Source organism: Macaca mulatta, chromosome 20 (genome assembly GCF_049350105.2).
Source record: "Macaca mulatta isolate MMU2019108-1 chromosome 20, T2T-MMU8v2.0, whole genome shotgun sequence".
Classification (NCBI taxonomy): Eukaryota; Metazoa; Chordata; class Mammalia; order Primates; family Cercopithecidae; genus Macaca; species Macaca mulatta.
In genome coordinates, this window is record NC_133425.1 from 76,497,702 (window position 1) to 76,513,906 (window position 16,205).

At 51.3% G+C, this 16,205-nt stretch overlaps 1 protein-coding gene across 2 annotated transcripts in view; it reads right to left on the bottom strand.

The window, feature by feature from the left end:
- Positions 1–16,205, bottom strand: part of LOC717465 (polycystin-1-like protein 2) — a 126,784-nt gene that overhangs the window by 8,820 nt on the left and 101,759 nt on the right. For both annotated transcript variants that reach the window (XM_077986940.1, XM_015126689.3), the window contains exons 34-40: positions 15,825–15,962; positions 12,708–12,893; positions 9,489–9,816; positions 7,369–7,502; positions 4,940–5,067; positions 3,115–3,275; positions 1,841–2,051 (exon numbers count right to left, since the gene is read on the bottom strand). In XM_077986940.1, coding sequence (XP_077843066.1) covers positions 1,841–2,051; positions 3,115–3,275; positions 4,940–5,067; positions 7,369–7,502; positions 9,489–9,816; positions 12,708–12,893; positions 15,825–15,962 — 1,286 coding nt within the window. The remainder of the gene's footprint in view (positions 1–1,840; positions 2,052–3,114; positions 3,276–4,939; positions 5,068–7,368; positions 7,503–9,488; positions 9,817–12,707; positions 12,894–15,824; positions 15,963–16,205) is intronic.

Sequence of the window (16,205 nt, forward strand, 5' to 3'; positions counted from 1 at the left end):
ACATTTTCCCTCACCACAACTCCCCACTCCCAAGACTTTCCCAGGGCTGCGGTGTCAGAGGGAGGCCCAGCAGCCCTTGGCTCTGGCTCTGAGTTGGTGACTTTTGGTCCCATGGGACACTGCACTGTCCCTGCAGCCCAGACACTGCATGGAGGGCTAAAGAAATCCACATTAGGGTTTAGACGGGAGCTTTCACCAAAATCACAGACTCCAGCTTTCCAGAACTCACCCCCATCACTCCATCAGTGCACCCCACCTGTTTCCGAGGGTGGGAGAGGAAGATGGGGCGGCGCCGGGGATGGAAGGCGGTCAGGGCTGCGGTGACAGAGAGGCAGAGCTGGGTGAGGGTTGGGGTGGAGTGGGGACTAGGATGTGATGGGCTGGTGGATGGGATGATTGGGAAGGAGTGGAAGGCAAGAGACGGGATGGAGCCAGGGTGAGAATGGGGAAGGCCCTGGGGTAGGGTGTGGGCCAGGATTGTGCTAAAGGCCAGAGATGAGTGGAAGGCCGGGGCTCGCATGGGAACACGGTGGGCAGTACGGGGCGTATTTAGAAGGACATCAGGAGGTGGTGGAGGCCAGGATGTAAGAGCGTCTTTGTTTCTCACATTATCATAAAAAAGAATTGAAAATTTAATGTTTTTGGCTGGGCACGGTGGTTCACGCCTGTAATCCCAGCACTTTGGGTGGCTGAGGTGGGCAGATTACCTGAGGTCAGGAGTTTGAGACCAGCTTGGCCAACATGGTAAAACACTGTTTCTACCAAAAATACAAACATTGGCTGGGTGTCGTGGCACATGCCTGCAGCCCCAGCTACTCGGGAGGCTGAAGCAGGAGAATCACTTGAACCTGGGAGGCAGAGGTTGCAGTGAGCCGAGATCGTGACACTGCACTCCAGCCTGGGCAACAGAGTGAGACTTTGTCTCAAAAAAAATAAATAAATAAAAATAAATAAAATGCCAGGCACAGTCGCTCATGCCTGTAATCCCAGCACTTTGGGAGGCCAAGGTGGGTGGATCACCTGAAGTCAGGAGTTCGAGACCAGCCTGACCAACTTGGTGAAACCCTGCCTCTACTAAAAATACAAAATTAGCCAGGCGTGGTGGTGCACACCTGTAATCCTAGCTACTCAGGAGGCTGAGGCAAGAGAATCGCTTGAACCTGGGAGGTAAAGGTTACAGTGAGCCTAGATCGTGCCACTGCACTCCAACCTGGGCAGCAGAACAAGAATCCGTCTCAAAAAAACAAAATAAAACAAAACAATGTCATGTTTTCATTTATGTTTTTCTGGTCACACAGGGCCATGCTTGTCAATGTGCTCTCACTGTTAAAGTGCTGAGTGAAGTGGCATCGGCCCTCCCAAGTTCACGAGTCACGTCTTGGACAACAAGCACTGGCATGGCCTGTGGATGTATCTACCTTCACGTCCCACCTCTGCCCCAACTCAAGGACGTGGTGGCCCCATCCATCCCCCAGCATGGCAGCAGTGTTCTGTGTGTGTCTAGGAGTTAGCCCTGTGCCTTCTGACCAGCTGGGAAGCCAGGAGAACTGGCACATCCAGGAGGGGTCTAGAAGCAGAAAGGAATTCTTCCTGAACCTGGAGCATTTCAGCACTAGAGCCTATCTATGCCTCCTCACCCTACCCACCTGAGCTCTCCAGCCTTTGCCATTTGAGATGACTGGTGCATGAGCTCACAGCAAAGAGCCCCTGTACTCAAAAGAGCCACCACCTTCCTTGGGTTCCCAGGGTCTCCCTAACCCTAACTGTCCACTTCCCACCACCAATTAGCCTTGGCTTCTGCAGAGACCCGCCCCAAGCTTGTCCCAAAGCAGATACTTACCGCGATGGAATAAGCCAGGAGCATGGTAACAATGACAATGATAAAGCCTGAAATGTCGCCCCAGGCACGGCGTAGGGCTGCCGTGATCATGTTCATTTTGGGATTCAACCTGAGCAGATGCCAAAGCTTCCCTGTGGACAGGAGTACCAGGAAGGCGATGATGTAGCCAAGGGCGGCATCGGCTGCTGCTGTCTCACTGAAGCTGACGGCTCTGTGGGATCAAAATGGGATGGCTGCGTCTCAGAGACCTTGAGCAGTTCAGCTGGAACTCATCTGGATGCCAGATTACACTGATCGGCATTTCAGGAGGTGGGATTAGTTTTATCATCATCTCATAGGCTATCAGTTCCAGAAACAGGTCTGGGAAAGAGAGGCGTCCCAGTTCCCCCAGGGCGGTGATGATGATGATGAGAAGGAGGAGGATGCTGGGAATTACGGTGTACACCTGTAATCCCAGGTACTCGGGAGGCTGAGGCACAAGAATAGCTTGAACCCAGGAGGCAAAGTTTACAGTGAGCTGAGATCACACCACTGCACTCCAGCCTGGATGACAAAGCCAGACTCTGAAAACAAAACACCCTAAGTGCCTGCCCTCAATGTCTTTGTTAAATGAGGCGATGATAACACTGACCTTCATCAATTCTGATGATGCTTCCTCAGGTGCATACATCCTGCCTACCACATAGTGGACATTTAGTGTCCTTCCATTGGTCCTAGGGCTGATCTAGGCTTGCATGATCTCAGCTCACTGCAACCTCTGCCTCCTTGGTTCAAGTCATTCTCCTGCCTCAGCCTCCCCAGTAGCTGGGATTACAGGTGCACACCACCACACCCAGCTAATTTTTGTATTTTTTGTACAGACGGGGTTTCACTATGTTGGCCAGGCTGGTCTCAAACTCCTGACCTCGTGATCCTCCCACCTCGGCCTCCCAAAGTGCTGGGATTACAGGTGAGCTTACTGGGGCCCTAATACTTGCAAAGGGCCTCCCCCAGAGGCCAAGAGGAGCCTAAGCAGGATGCCACATGGCCCTATGTTTTGGGAAGATTTGCACAAGATGTTCTATTTTGTCTGAGTCATCTCCAATCGTACTCACTTGCAGCTGGCCCGACACCTGAATCTAGGTGGCAGCTAGAGTTATGCCTGCTAGGCATGCCCCGTTATCCCCTGAGCGTCCACAGCTTCCCAAAACCTCCTTCTGACCCCGGGCCTCAAACAGAGCTGTAGGAAGAGGGGCCAGTATGGGGAGCCGGGGGCTGAGGAGACAGCCACTTACTCCTCCCTGTGGTTCCGGCAGCGCTGGAGATCCCTTTCAGCCAGGACAGCCCTCTTCACAAACACCGCCAGGGCACTCCAGCTGGCCAGGATGATGGCCAGCTCCAGAAGGTTCCACTTGCTGCGGAAATAGCTCCACGTCTGCTTTCTCATGCGCTTGCCCTGGAAAAGGAACGTGAGGCTGTGGCCATGACTGCCCCCATCCCCAGGGCTGCTCCCTCCCCACCCCAGAGGGCCCTCTGGCGGGAGGCTCCCCCAGCTCTGGCCCCCCATGCACAGAGTGCCCGGGCCTCTCCCCAACCTTGTGCACAGACCCACTGAGGTTGGATAATAGGGCCTGGAGGCAGGGAACATAAGAACAAAATCAAATGGAAACACTTCAGCTGTGACAGGAAATATCCTCTTCATTTACATAGGGTGTACCCCGAGTAAATGACTTTGTAACTCCACTTTAACCTCTTCATTTACATAGGACGTACACCGACTAACCAATGGAAACCTCTAGAAGGTATTTAAACCCCAGGAAATTCTTTTTTTTTTTTTTGAGATGGAATCTCACTCTGCTGCCCAGGCTGGAGTGCAGTGGGCCCCATCTCGGCTCAATGTAACCTCTGCCTCCCAGGTTCAAGCGATTCTCCTGCTTCAGCCCCCTGAGTAGCTGGGATTACAGACGTATGCCACCACATCCAGCTACTTTTTGTATTTTCAGCAGAGATGGGGTTTCACTTTGTTAGCCACGCTGGTCTCGAACTCCTGACCTCAGGTGATCTGCCCGCCTCTGCTTCCCAAAGTGCTGGGATTACAAGTGTGAGCCACCACACCGGGCTGGCTGCAGTTTTGCAACATGAAAAGAGTTCATCCTTCTGGAGACGGACGGTAGTGACAGTTGCACAATGATGTGAGTGGACCTAATGCCACTAAACACTTAAAAGTGGTTAAAATGGTAAATTTTATGTTATGTATATTTCCCACAATTAAAACTAAATAATTTAGGCTGGGCACAGTGGCTCATGCCTGTAATCCCAGCACTTGGGAGGCTGTAGCTGGAGGATCACAAGGTCAAGAGATCCAGACCATTCTGGCCAACATGGCGAAACTCCGTCTCTACTAAAAATATAAAAATTAGTGGTGGCGGGTGCCTGTAGTCCCAGCTACTCAGGAGGCTGAGGCAGGAGAATGGCATGAATCTGGGAGGCGGAGGTTGCAGTGAGCTGAGATCGTACTACTGCACTCCAACCTGGTGACAGAGCAAGACTCTGTGTCAAAAAATAATAAAATAAAATAATAAAAAAATATATAACTAATTTTAAAAATTGCTGAGCGTGGTGGCTCACAACTCCACAACACTTTGGGAGGCTGAGGAGTGACAATCACTTGAGCCCAGGAGTTCGAGACAGCCTGGGCAAAATCACGAAAACAGGCCGGGCACAGTGGCTCACGCCTGTAATCTCAGTACTTTGGGAGACCAAGACAGACAGATCACTTGAGGTCAGGAGTTCGAGACCAGCCTGGCCAACATGGTGAAACCCTATCTCTACTAAAAACACAAAAATTAGCAGGGCATGGTGGTGCATACCTGTAGTCCCAGCTACTCAAGACGCTGAGGCAGGAGCATCATTTGAACCCAGGAGGTGGAGGCTGCAGTGAGCCAAGACTGTGCCACTGCATTCCAGTCTGGTGACAGAGTTAGAATCTGTCTCAAAAAAAAAAAAGAAAGAAAAAATCCCTTTCCTATCCCACTTGCAAGGAAGGAGAGAGGTGTTGGTGAGGCACCAGGCATCCCTGCACCCCAAACCCTGCTCATGAGCTATGAGCATGCTCCTTACCTGCACCACCATGTAGTAGAGGAGGAAGAGGAAGTAGATGAGCTCTGCCGCCACCACGAAGGGGTGCCAGCCGTCGGTGAAGGGGTACAGGCGGAGGCTCTGCAGGGCCGTGTGTGTAAAGAAGGTGCCTGGGGAGCAAAGTGCGTTCTGCTCACTCGGGGCCACCTGCTCTCTCAGAGCCATGGCTTCTGACCAGGAGCCATCAGGTCAGATGACTCAAGCTCAACCCCTTGAGGGCTGGCTGGGGCCAAGGAAAAACCAAAGTTATTTCAGACCCAAAGGACTGAACGTGGACACGTGGTAGACACCGAAGACAGCGGATGCACCAGAAGGGGCGGAGGGGCTGCAGTGGAAGGTCCTCCCCTCCCCTCGGCATTTGGTGTTGGCCTTTGGGCACAGACACCTCTAGATAAAGCACATCCGCCCATATAATGACGATTGACTCCCACTTGGTTCATTTAAAGCCATTTTGGGCCGGGCCCAGTGGCTCATGCCTGTAATCCCAGCACTTTGGGAGGCTGAGGTGGGCAGATCATAAGGTCCGGAGATTGAGACCATCCTGGCTAACGTGGTGAAACCTGTCTCTACTAAAAATACAAAAAATTAGCCGGGCATGGTGGCGGGCACCTGTAGTCCCAGCTACTCGGGAGGCTGAGGCAGGAGAATCGCTTGAACCCAGGAGGCGGAGGTTGCAGTGAGCCGAGATTGCGCCACTGCACTCCAGCCTGGGCGACAGAGTGAGACACCATCTAAAAAAAAAAAAAAAAAAAAAAAAAGCCAGGCGTGGTGGCTTATGCCTATAATGCCAGCACTTTGGGAGGCCAAAGCGTGCAGATAACCTGAGGTTAGCAGTTTGAGACCAGCCTGACCAACATGGAGAAACCCCGTCTCTACTAAAAATATAAAACTTAGCCGGGCATGGTGGCGAATCCCTGTAATCCCAGCTACTCGGGAAGCTGAGGCAACAGAATCTCTTGAACCCAGGAGGTGGAGGCTGCAGTGAGTTGAGATCATGCCATTGCACTCTAGCCTAGGTGACAGAGAAGGACTGCATCTCCAAAAAAAAAAAAAAATAATAATAATAATAATAAAATTTTTAAAAAGATACACAAATAAACCCAAAAAGGATTTGGAAGAAACTATTAGCAATGGGGAATGACAACAGAAATTGAATGCCCTTCACTTTTCACAGTTCTGAATTAAAAAAAAAAAAAAAAACACACATACACACAGACACACAAATATATATTCCTTTTTTTTTTTTTTTTTTTTTTGAGATGCAGTCTTACTCTTGTCACCCAGGCTGCAGTGCAATAGCATGATCTCGGCTCACTGCAACCTCCACCTCCTGGGTTCACATAATTCTCCTGCCTCAGCCTCCCGAGTAGCTGGGATTACAGGTGCCCACCAGCATGCCCAGCTAATTTTTGTATTTTTAGTAGAGACGGGGTTTCACCATGTTGGCCAGGCTGGTCTTGAACTCCTAACCTGGTGATCTGCCCCCTTCCCTCCACCGGCAATGGCCTCCCAAAGTGCTGGGATTACAGGCATGAGCCACCACTCCCAGCCTATATTACTTTCATAATTAAAAGTGTAATCTAATATTTTCTTAAAGTTTGGTATTCAATGGAGAGGAGGTTGGCTGTTAGGTAAATCGACCATTAGCTGAACAGACTATAAATTGGTTTTTAGTAGATTGTGATCAGCATTTTAAAGGGGGGGAAGGAGGCATGAAGAAGAATAAATAGAATAGAAGACAAAATATGAGAGCCCATCACATGTAGTTTTTTGTTTTTTAAATTTTGTAGAGACCAGGTCTCACCATGTTGCCCAGGCTGGTCTTGGACTCCTGGGCTCAAGGAGTCCTTCCACCTTGACCTCCCAAAGTGCTGGGATCATGGGTGCGAGCCACCACGCCCGGCCTCATGGAGTTAAAGTACATGTTATTTGTGAACATTTCATCTTGGTTGCATGTGTGCTGGATTATGATGTAAAATGTACTTTGTGCTGTGTGCTGATGTATGGTGAAATATTATATTAGTTGATATGATCTGTTACCAGGTCACATTCTCCCTTGCCCATCACTGCCAGCTCGCCACCGCCAACCCCAGCAGACTGGGAAGCTCGGGATTAGGCAATGGATAAGCTGCCTTTGGACTCTCAATAAGCTCTTTTAGGATAACTTGGGCAACAGGCCAGAAAGATGGGGAAAATTAGGGTGGAGGACCCTAATGCTTTGCCTTCGGGGACCCCAGGACTCATGGCTGCAAGGATAACCAAGACCCACACCTAGATTCACTAAACAACTATTTGCTCTGGAGCTGTGGCCCTGGGGTGGCTGCACCCAGGTAGGTCAGGAACCCCAGCCCAGGGGAAGGAGTGTCTGTCTTCTGGAGCCCCGCAGAGGGTTCCCAGGCGAGGCTGCCCACCCAGGGCGCTGGTCTCTAGCGTCAGCGTGACAATGCAGAACAGGTTGACGTTGGCGTTGTAGACAGTGAACTCCACAAACACAGCTCTGGTCAGGGCGTCCAGCCAGGTGTTGTCAAAGAGATAGCGGAGAATTCTGCGGAAAAGAGTGGCATTGCGGCACTTCTACCCTGCAGGGGCTCCATGTTCCCGCAGCCCCTTGACCGAGGCCAGAGCTTCCTGTCTCAACTTCTCCCTCTGCTTCTGCTCTGCTCCCTGGGCCACCAGGCCACCAGGGCTGCTCCTGGGAGTGGTCACATTTTGTAGCCCATGCTGTGATGTGGTGGCACCCCTCATCTCCTGTCCATGAGAGCAGAGATTCTCGAAGTGTGGTCCCCACACCAACAGCATCAGCATCACCTGGGAACTTGTTGGAAATACAGATTCTCAGACCCGCCCTAGACCTGCTGAGTCAGAAACTCTCAGGGGAGCCCAGAATGCGTGTTTTGATGAGCCCGCCAGCATTCAGATGCTTTTTATGGTTTGAGAGCCATGGTGTTAGAAGAAACATAGTTCAGGTGCAGTGGCTCATGTCTGTAATCTCAGCACTTTGGGAGGCCAAGGTGGGTGGATCCCCTGAGGTCAGGAGTTTGAAACCAGCCTGGCCAACATGGTGAAACCCCGTCTCCGCTAAAGACACAAAAATACAAAAATTAGCCAGGCATGGCCAGGTGCGGTGGCTCACGCCTGTAATCTCAGCACTTTGGGAGGCCGAGGTGGGTGGATTATCTGAGGTCAGGAGTTCGAGACCAGCCTGACCAACATGGTGAAACCCCATCTCTACTAAAAATACAAAAATTCGCTGGGCATGGTGGCGCATGCCTGTCATTCCAGCTTCTCAGGAGGCTGAGATGGGAAGTGCTTGAACCCAGGAGGCAGAGGTTGCAGTGTGTCAAGATCATGCCACTGCACTCCAGCCTGGGTGACAGTGTGAGACTATCTCAAAAAAAGAAATAAAGGGCCAGGCATGGTGGCTCATGCCTATAATCTCATCACTTTAGGAGGCTGAGGCAGGCAGATCACCTGAGGTCAGGAGTTTGAGACCAGCCTGGCCAACTTGGTAAAACTCTGTCTCTACTAAAAATACAAAAAATTTAGCCAGGCGTGGTGGCACGTGCCTGTAATCCCAGCTACTCAGGAGGCTGGGGCAGGAGAATTGCTTGAACCTGAGAGGTGGAGGTTGCAGTAAGCCGAGATCACGCCAATGCACTCCAGCCCAGGCAACAGAGCAAGACTCTGTCTCAAAAAAAAAAAAAAAAAACCAAGAAAAAAAGAAGGCCAGGCACGATGGCCCACGCTTGTAATCCAGCAGTGCCAGGGTTTCAAATCTAGGTCTCTTGTGTCAAGGGCATGTTGAGTCAGACTGCATGGACCCTGAGCATCCCTGCACGTTCTTACTGGGTATTCTTGGAATGCAAGACTGTGCTTGTGCTTTAGCCAAGTCACTTCTTAGGGCTGTATTTGCAGTGTGCAACCTTGTGGGATGAGGTGATGCCTTCCTTTGGACAAAGAGCAGGCTTCTTTCTGCTGCTGCAAAAGCATCAAATGCCCCAGGCTCAGTATTGCAGGCACAAGCAGGCATCTTTCATGGCCCTTTGTTGCGAACTGACTCAAACCAATGTAATGTTCTGCTATGACTTTTGCTGTAACAAAATCCTTTGTCTCTGACCCAGGAATCTTGTGTCTTCTGCCAGCATCCATGAAACAGTTAACAGGTTAGCTTGTTGGCTTACAACTAGGGTAAAACCTCAGACTTTGCAGAATTCTTGACAGATCCTTAACTACTTCCCTCTTGCCTAAGGGCGGACTGCTTTGAGTGGTAGTGAGCTCCCCATCTCTGGACTGGCTCTAGCAGAGGCAACCAGGCTGTGAATGCTAGAGAGAGACTTTCCTTCCAATTCTGAGATGGCTCAGTTCCCAGGTACCTGAAAATACAACCTGCATGATTCTGAATTCACCAGGCCCTCCCACAAGGACCTGAATGAACTTGGTCCAGCGCTGTTTTGAAGACTACATTCCCCAAGCAGATGTGGACTCTAGCAAAAGACTTTACTCAGCTACAAATAAATCAAGTCAACCTTACCTTGACGTGCTTTGGCGATCAGTCCCCAAGGGGACCACGTAGCCTCCTCCCCGATACACAGTGAGTTTTCCCCAGATGGGATACCCTTGACGTTGGTCCTGGCTCTGGTACTGCCAAGCGTGGGGAAAGCTACTGCCATTACCGAGGGCGGTGGCATTCCAGCCTTCCCCGTAATCTGCCAGGTCTTCAGCATCCAGGGAATATGGCGCACGGCATCCGTTGAGAGATGCCTGCAGCTGCTGGGCAAGAGGGCAAGAGCTTTCCCGGACCCTCACTTGACGAATTTGGGCACTGCCAACCAACTTGGAGTTCCCATCAGTGATAAAGCCTAAAAAGAAAAACCAGGTGGGTAAATCTAGCAGTCAAAATAATCTTAACACATTCCAAGCTCCCTGGCCCGAGGCTAATGTGAACTTCAGCATACCCATTATAGAGACAGCCGAGAGAAGTTTATGGCCAACTATAGGCTACATTTATCCAAATAACCTCACCATCTCTCCAACTGGAAACTACTGTGCGTCCTGCGCAACTTCTCTTAGGGAATGGAACCCCACCACCCCATCATCAGTCTGGACATGCCTGTGCCCTTTCTCCTCAATCCTCTATCCCGTGGTTACTACATCCTATCCATCCTACTGTTTCCATGTCTTATGTACCCATCCCTTTCTCTCCATCACCACTGTCCCTAGTCCCTACACCAGCCCTCATCCTGTGTTCTCAGCATCCTAACTTGCCCACCCCCTCCCCCCACCTTTTTTTTTTTTGAGACAGAGTTTCACTCTTGTTGCCCAGGCTAGAGTACAATGGCGCGACCTTGGCTCACTGCAACCTTCGCCTTCTGGGTTCAAGCGACTCTCCTGCCTCCACCTCCCAAGTAGCTGGGATTACAGGCACATGCCACCACACCTGGCTAATTTTTTGTATTTTTAGTAGAAATGAGGTTTCTCCATGTTGACCAGGCTGGTCTCAAACTCTTGACCTCAGGTGATCCACCCACCTCGGCCTCCCAAACTGCTGGGATTACATGTGTGAGCCACTGTGCCCAGCCAACTTGCCCACCCTTTATTCCAACTTCCAGATGCTTCCAGAGTGATCCTTCTATACCACAGATTTATGCCACAGCTTCATGTAGAAATTCAATGGCGCCTCATTTCCTCGAGGATGAGATACTCACTCCTGAGATCCTTCACGATGTGGCCTGTTCATCTCTCCTGGTTTGCTTCTCACTGATCCTTAACTCACACCCTACACGAGAGTCACAACACGCTGCGGTTCCAAGAACGTGTATCCCATGGCGTGAGAGGCTGGGCTTTTCTCATGTTGTTCATTCTGCCTGGCACACTGTTTTTGCCTAGCTGGTTCAAGCTCTGTTATTACTCACTTAGGAGGTTCTCCACTCTTCATCGGAGGAAGGGAGGTGGAGAGTCCCTGCTTGTGTACACCCAGCCTTCTGAGAGTCTCTCCTTCATAGCATCTGATACTGTGGTTATTGATTGGTTTCCTTCCTTCCTTCCTTCCTTGCTTCCTTCCTTCCTTGCTTCCTTCCTTCCTTCTTCTTCTTCTCCTCCCTCCTCCTCCTCTTCTTCTTCTCTTCCTCCTCCTCCATCTTCTGCTTTTCCTTCCTTCTTTCTTTCTCTCTCTCTTTCTTTTTCTTTCTTCTTCCTTCCTTCTCTCCCTCTCTCCTCCTTTCCTTCCTTCCTGTTTCTCTCTCTCTCTCTCTCTCTCTCTCTCTCTCTCTCTCTCTGTCTCTCTTTCTTGACAGAGTTTCACTCTTGTCACCCAGGCTGGAATGCAAGGGCACAATGTCAACTCACTACAATCTCTGCTTCCCAGGTTTAAACGATTCTCCTGCCTCAACCTCCTGAGTAGCTGGGACTACAGGCATGCACAAACACACCCAGCTAATTTTGTATTTTTAGTAGAGATGGGGTTTCACCATGTTAGTCAGGCTGGTCTGAAACTCCTGACCTCAAATGATCCACCTGTCTCGGCTTCCCAAAGTGCTGGGATTACAGTTGTAAGCCACTCCTCCTGCGGTGTTTACGTTTTCTTTTCTTTTCTCCTTCCTTCCTTCCTTCCTTCCTTCCTTCCTTCCTTCCTTCCTTCCTTCCTTCCTTCCCTCCCTCCCTCCCTCCCTCCCTCCCTCCCTCCCTCCTTCCTTCCTATCTTTGTTTGTTTGTTTGTTTGTTTAAGACGGAGTCTCACTTCTTCATCCAGGCTGGAGTGCAATGTCATGATCTCAGCTCACTGCAACCCCTGCCTCCCAGGTTCAAGCAATTTTCCTGCCCCAGTCGCTCAAGTAGCTGAGACTATAGATACGCGACAACACACCCGGCTAATTTTTGTATTTTTAGTAGAGACGGGGTTTCACCAGGTTTGCCAGGCTGCTCTCAAACTCCCGACCTCAAGTGATCTGCCCACCTCGGCCTCCCAAGTGCTGGGATTACAGGCGTGAGCCACTGCGCCCAGCCTCTCTCTCTCTCTCTGTTTTTTGTTGTTGTTGTTGTTGTTGTTTTTTAAGACAGAGTCTTGCTGTGTCTCCCTGGCTGGAGTGCAGTGGCGCAGTTTTGGCTCACTGCAGGCTCTGCCTCCTGGGCTTAAGCAATCCTTCCACCTCAGCCTCCTGAGTTGCTGGGATTACAGACATGAGGCATCACACGCGGCTAATTTTTTTTTTTTTTTTTTTTTTTTTTGAGACAGAGTCTCGCTCTGTAGCCCAGGCTGGAGTGCAGTGGCCAGATCTCAGCTCACTGCAAGCTCCGCCTCCCGGGTTTACGCCATTCTCCTGCCTCAGCCTCCCGAGTAGCTGGGACTACAGGCGCCCGCCACCTCGCCCGGCTAGTTTATTGTAATTTTTAGTAGAGACGGGGTTTCATCGTGTTAACCAGGATGGTCTCGATCTCCTGACCTTGTGATCCGCCCGTCTCGGCCTCCCAAAGTGCTGGGATTACAGGCTTGAGCCACCGCGCCCGGCCACATGCGGCTAATTTTTATATTTTTCGTAGAGGTAGGGTCTCGCCATGTTGCCAGGCTGGTCTTGAATTCCTGGCCTCAAGCAATCCTCCCGCCTCAGCCTCCCAAAGGGCTGGGATTACAGGTGTGAGCCACCACACTCGGCCTGGTTTTCTTACGACGCTGATGCTGACAGTGCTCTACGTCTGTTCCTAGCCGGGAGAAGGCACAAGGAGGCTGACACAGCCCCAGGGCTGCAGGACTTACCTGGGGGGTGACCATACAGGTTGCTCACGAAGGTGGTGTTGGCCCACTCGAAGAACTCTCGGAAGCCCAACACACCTGAGAAGCCCCTGGTGAAGCTGTGCTCGAGGTGCCTGTTGAGGTGGTAGGCGCTGGGGTCCCTCTGCCCATAGGCCACGAGCAGTAGCATCCACAGGAAGCCCAGGTATGCTGGGGAGGGAGGCACAGCCCCTGGTCAGGCAGGATCCACAACTCCCACCCAGTCCAGTTCAAGAAGTGGAAAGGCTTCCTAGACCAGCCCCTTGCCCCTGTGGTGACAATGGAACCAATCTTTATAGAGGCAGCAGAGAGGAGTAAAGTCACAGACCATGGGATCTCCTGCCTGGGTCCAAATCCCAGCTCTGCCACATCTCATCCAGGTGCCCTTCACAAGTGACTCTACCCCTCCATGCCTCGCTCTCCCCATCTATGAAATGGGAATAACAATTCTGTGATGAGGGGATCAGTTACTATTAGAAAGCACTGGCCGGTGTGGTCGCTTGTGCCTATAATCCCAGCACTTTGGTAGGCCCAGGCGGGTGGATCACTTGAGGCCAGGAGTTCAAGACCAGCCTGGCCAACATGGTGAAACCCTGTTTCTACTAAAAATACAAAAATGAGCTGGGCATTGTGGTACATGCCTGTAATTCCAGCTACTCAGGAGGCTGAGGCAGAAGAATCGCTTGAACCTGGGAGGCAGTTGTTGCAGTGAGCTGAGATCACGCCACGGCACTCCAGCCTGGGTGGCAGAACAAGACTCCATCTCAGAAAAAAGAAAAAAAAATAGAAGGCACATAAAGCTGTGTCTGCAGGCCGGGCACTGTGGCTCATGCCTGTAATCCCAGCACTTTGGAAGGCCGAGACTGGTAGATCACCTGAGGTCAGAAGTTCGTGACCAGCCTGGCCAACATGGTGAAACCCCATCTCTACCAAAAATGTAAAAATTAGCCGGGTATGGTGGCACACGCCTGTAGTCTCAGCTACCTGGGAGGCTGAGTCAGGAGAATTGCTCGAACCCAGGAGGCAGAGGTTGCAGTGAGCTGAGATCGCGCCATTGCACTCCAGCCTGGGCGACAGAGCAAGACTCCGTCTCAAAAAAACCACACACACACACACAAAAAAAACAGTGTTTGCTACATTATTTCTTAAATAGCATTTTTTAAAATGGGGCACTTGCCACTTTGCATGGCTAAGGGTATGATGGTGAAGACAAACACGTTCCTGCCCCTCATGGTGCTCACCTGTCTTGCTGGAGACAGGTGAGTGTGACGTAGAGGATCTTTTGGGTGCAAATATTTAGCGTGGGAGGCTGGACATCACAATCACATGAGGGATCAGGTTCCTAGTGAACCAGAACCTCTGGTTCCCAGGCCTGGGAATCTGCATTCCAAGACCCTCCCCCTTTACTCCAACTGTCTCAGAAGACTTGAATGGACACCAATGAGTAGGACACCGTAGGGGCATGCACTACACGCTCTCTCCAAGGTCCCAGTGGGACTGAATCCCAGCGGCCCACCTAAAACCCACCTGTCAGGCACCCTCTGTCGGCTTCCTTCCCTCTCCACTGCCCTCTCTCCTCCAACCAGTACTTTCCAGGACCACCTCCCAATTCAGCTACTTGCACCCAAATCTGCTCTGGGAAATCCAGACTCAGAGGCTCCCTGAGGTGTGAAGGCTTTTGACCAGAGGGGCCGGGGAAGCCACACTGCAGACACAGTGCTTAGGCTGAGATTTAAAGAATACGAGGAATTAGGCCAGGTGCGGTGGCTCACACATGTAATCCCAGCACTTTGGGAGGCCAAGGAGGGCAGATCACTTGAGGTCAGGAGTTCAAGATCAGCCTGACCATCATGGCAAAACCCCATCTCTACCAAAAAAACAAAAATTATCTGGGCATGGTGGTGTGCGTTTGTGATCCCAGCTGCTCGGGAGGCTGAGGCAGGAGAATCGCTTGAACCTGGGAGGCGGAGGTTACAGTGAGCCAGGATTGTGGCACTGCACTCAAGTCTGAATGACAGAGTAAAACTGTATCACAAAAAATAAAATTAAAAATTAAATGAAAAATTTAAAAATCTTAGGCCGGGTGCGGTGGCTCACGCCAGTAATTCCAGCACTTTGGGAGGACGAGGCGAGTGGATCACCTGAGGTCGGGAGTTTGAAACTGGCCTGACCAACACGGAGAAACCCCGTCTCTACTAAAAAAAAAATACAAAATTAGCTGGGCATGGTGGTGCATGCCTGTACTACCAGCTACTTGGGAGGCTGAGGCAGGAGAATTGCCTGAACCCAGAAGGCGGAGGTTGCGGTGAGCTGAGATCACGCCATTGCACTCCAGCCCAGGTAACAAGAGAGAAACTCCGTCTCAAAACAAACAAAACAAAACAAAACAAAATTTAAAAATCTTTAAAAAGGCTGAACATGGTGGCTCACACCTGTAATCCCAGCATTTTGGGAGGTCAAGGCGGGCAGATCACCTGAGGTCAGGAGTTCGAGACCAGCCTGGCCAACATGGTAAAACCCTGTCTCTATTAAAAACACAAAATTTAGCTGGGTGTGGTGGCGCACACTTGTAATCCCAGCTGCTCAGGAGGCTGAAGTGAGAGAATGGCTTGAACCCCGGAGGCAGAGGTTGCAGTGAGCCGAGATTGTGCCACTGCCCTCCAGCCTAGGTGACAGAGTGAAACTCTGTCTCCAATAAATAAATAAATAAGAAGAATAAAAGGAATTAGCCAGAAGAAAAGCTGGGGAGGAGGACTGAGCAGACTCCAGGCTGATGAGATGGAACTGCCTAGGCAGAAGCCTGGGGCAAGGACGGGGTGCAGGTCCCAGGTGCTACAGAAGCCAATGTGAGGACAAGGTGGGGCACTGGAGCCGGCAGCAGGCACTTGAAGCGGGTAGAGCCACAGGAGGGGGTTTGGGTTTTGTCCTAAGGGTCATGAGGGGCCACTGAAGGATTTTAAGAGTAGGGGAGAAGCTGGAGTGTGCAGATTTCCAGGGAAACTGAGGCCCAAAAGACAAGCGGGACTTATCAAAAATAGCACCGTAACGGTGTCTGTCTGTTTCAGGCTGTGCTGAGAGCCAGCGAATTGGAAGGTTGCCTACCCAGGATTTCTCTGATGAGGGCAAATGCTTTCTGTTCCTTGAGGTGGGTGGTTTTCATCTTCTCAATGGCAGCGGTGAGAGGTGGCTGGTAGACGTCCCTGCTGCTGTTTCTTCGTGCTCGGAACAAGGCATAGGGGTCTGTGGAGGGAAGGACACCAGGACAGCCCCCAGGTGGGCAGAGGACAGGCTCTGCGTTCGCAACCATAAGGCCCGTCTCTCACCCACGGCAATGGGCTCCGCATTCCTCTTCCTCCGGAGTCGTTTCCCAGCCTACCCTCCACACCTCCGTCCAGGCTTCCCCAGGGCCTAGCGTCCCACGCCTCCTCCGTCTGGAGGATTCTCCACAGGGAGAGCACGGAGGCGCCTTCCCCGCCCTGAAAT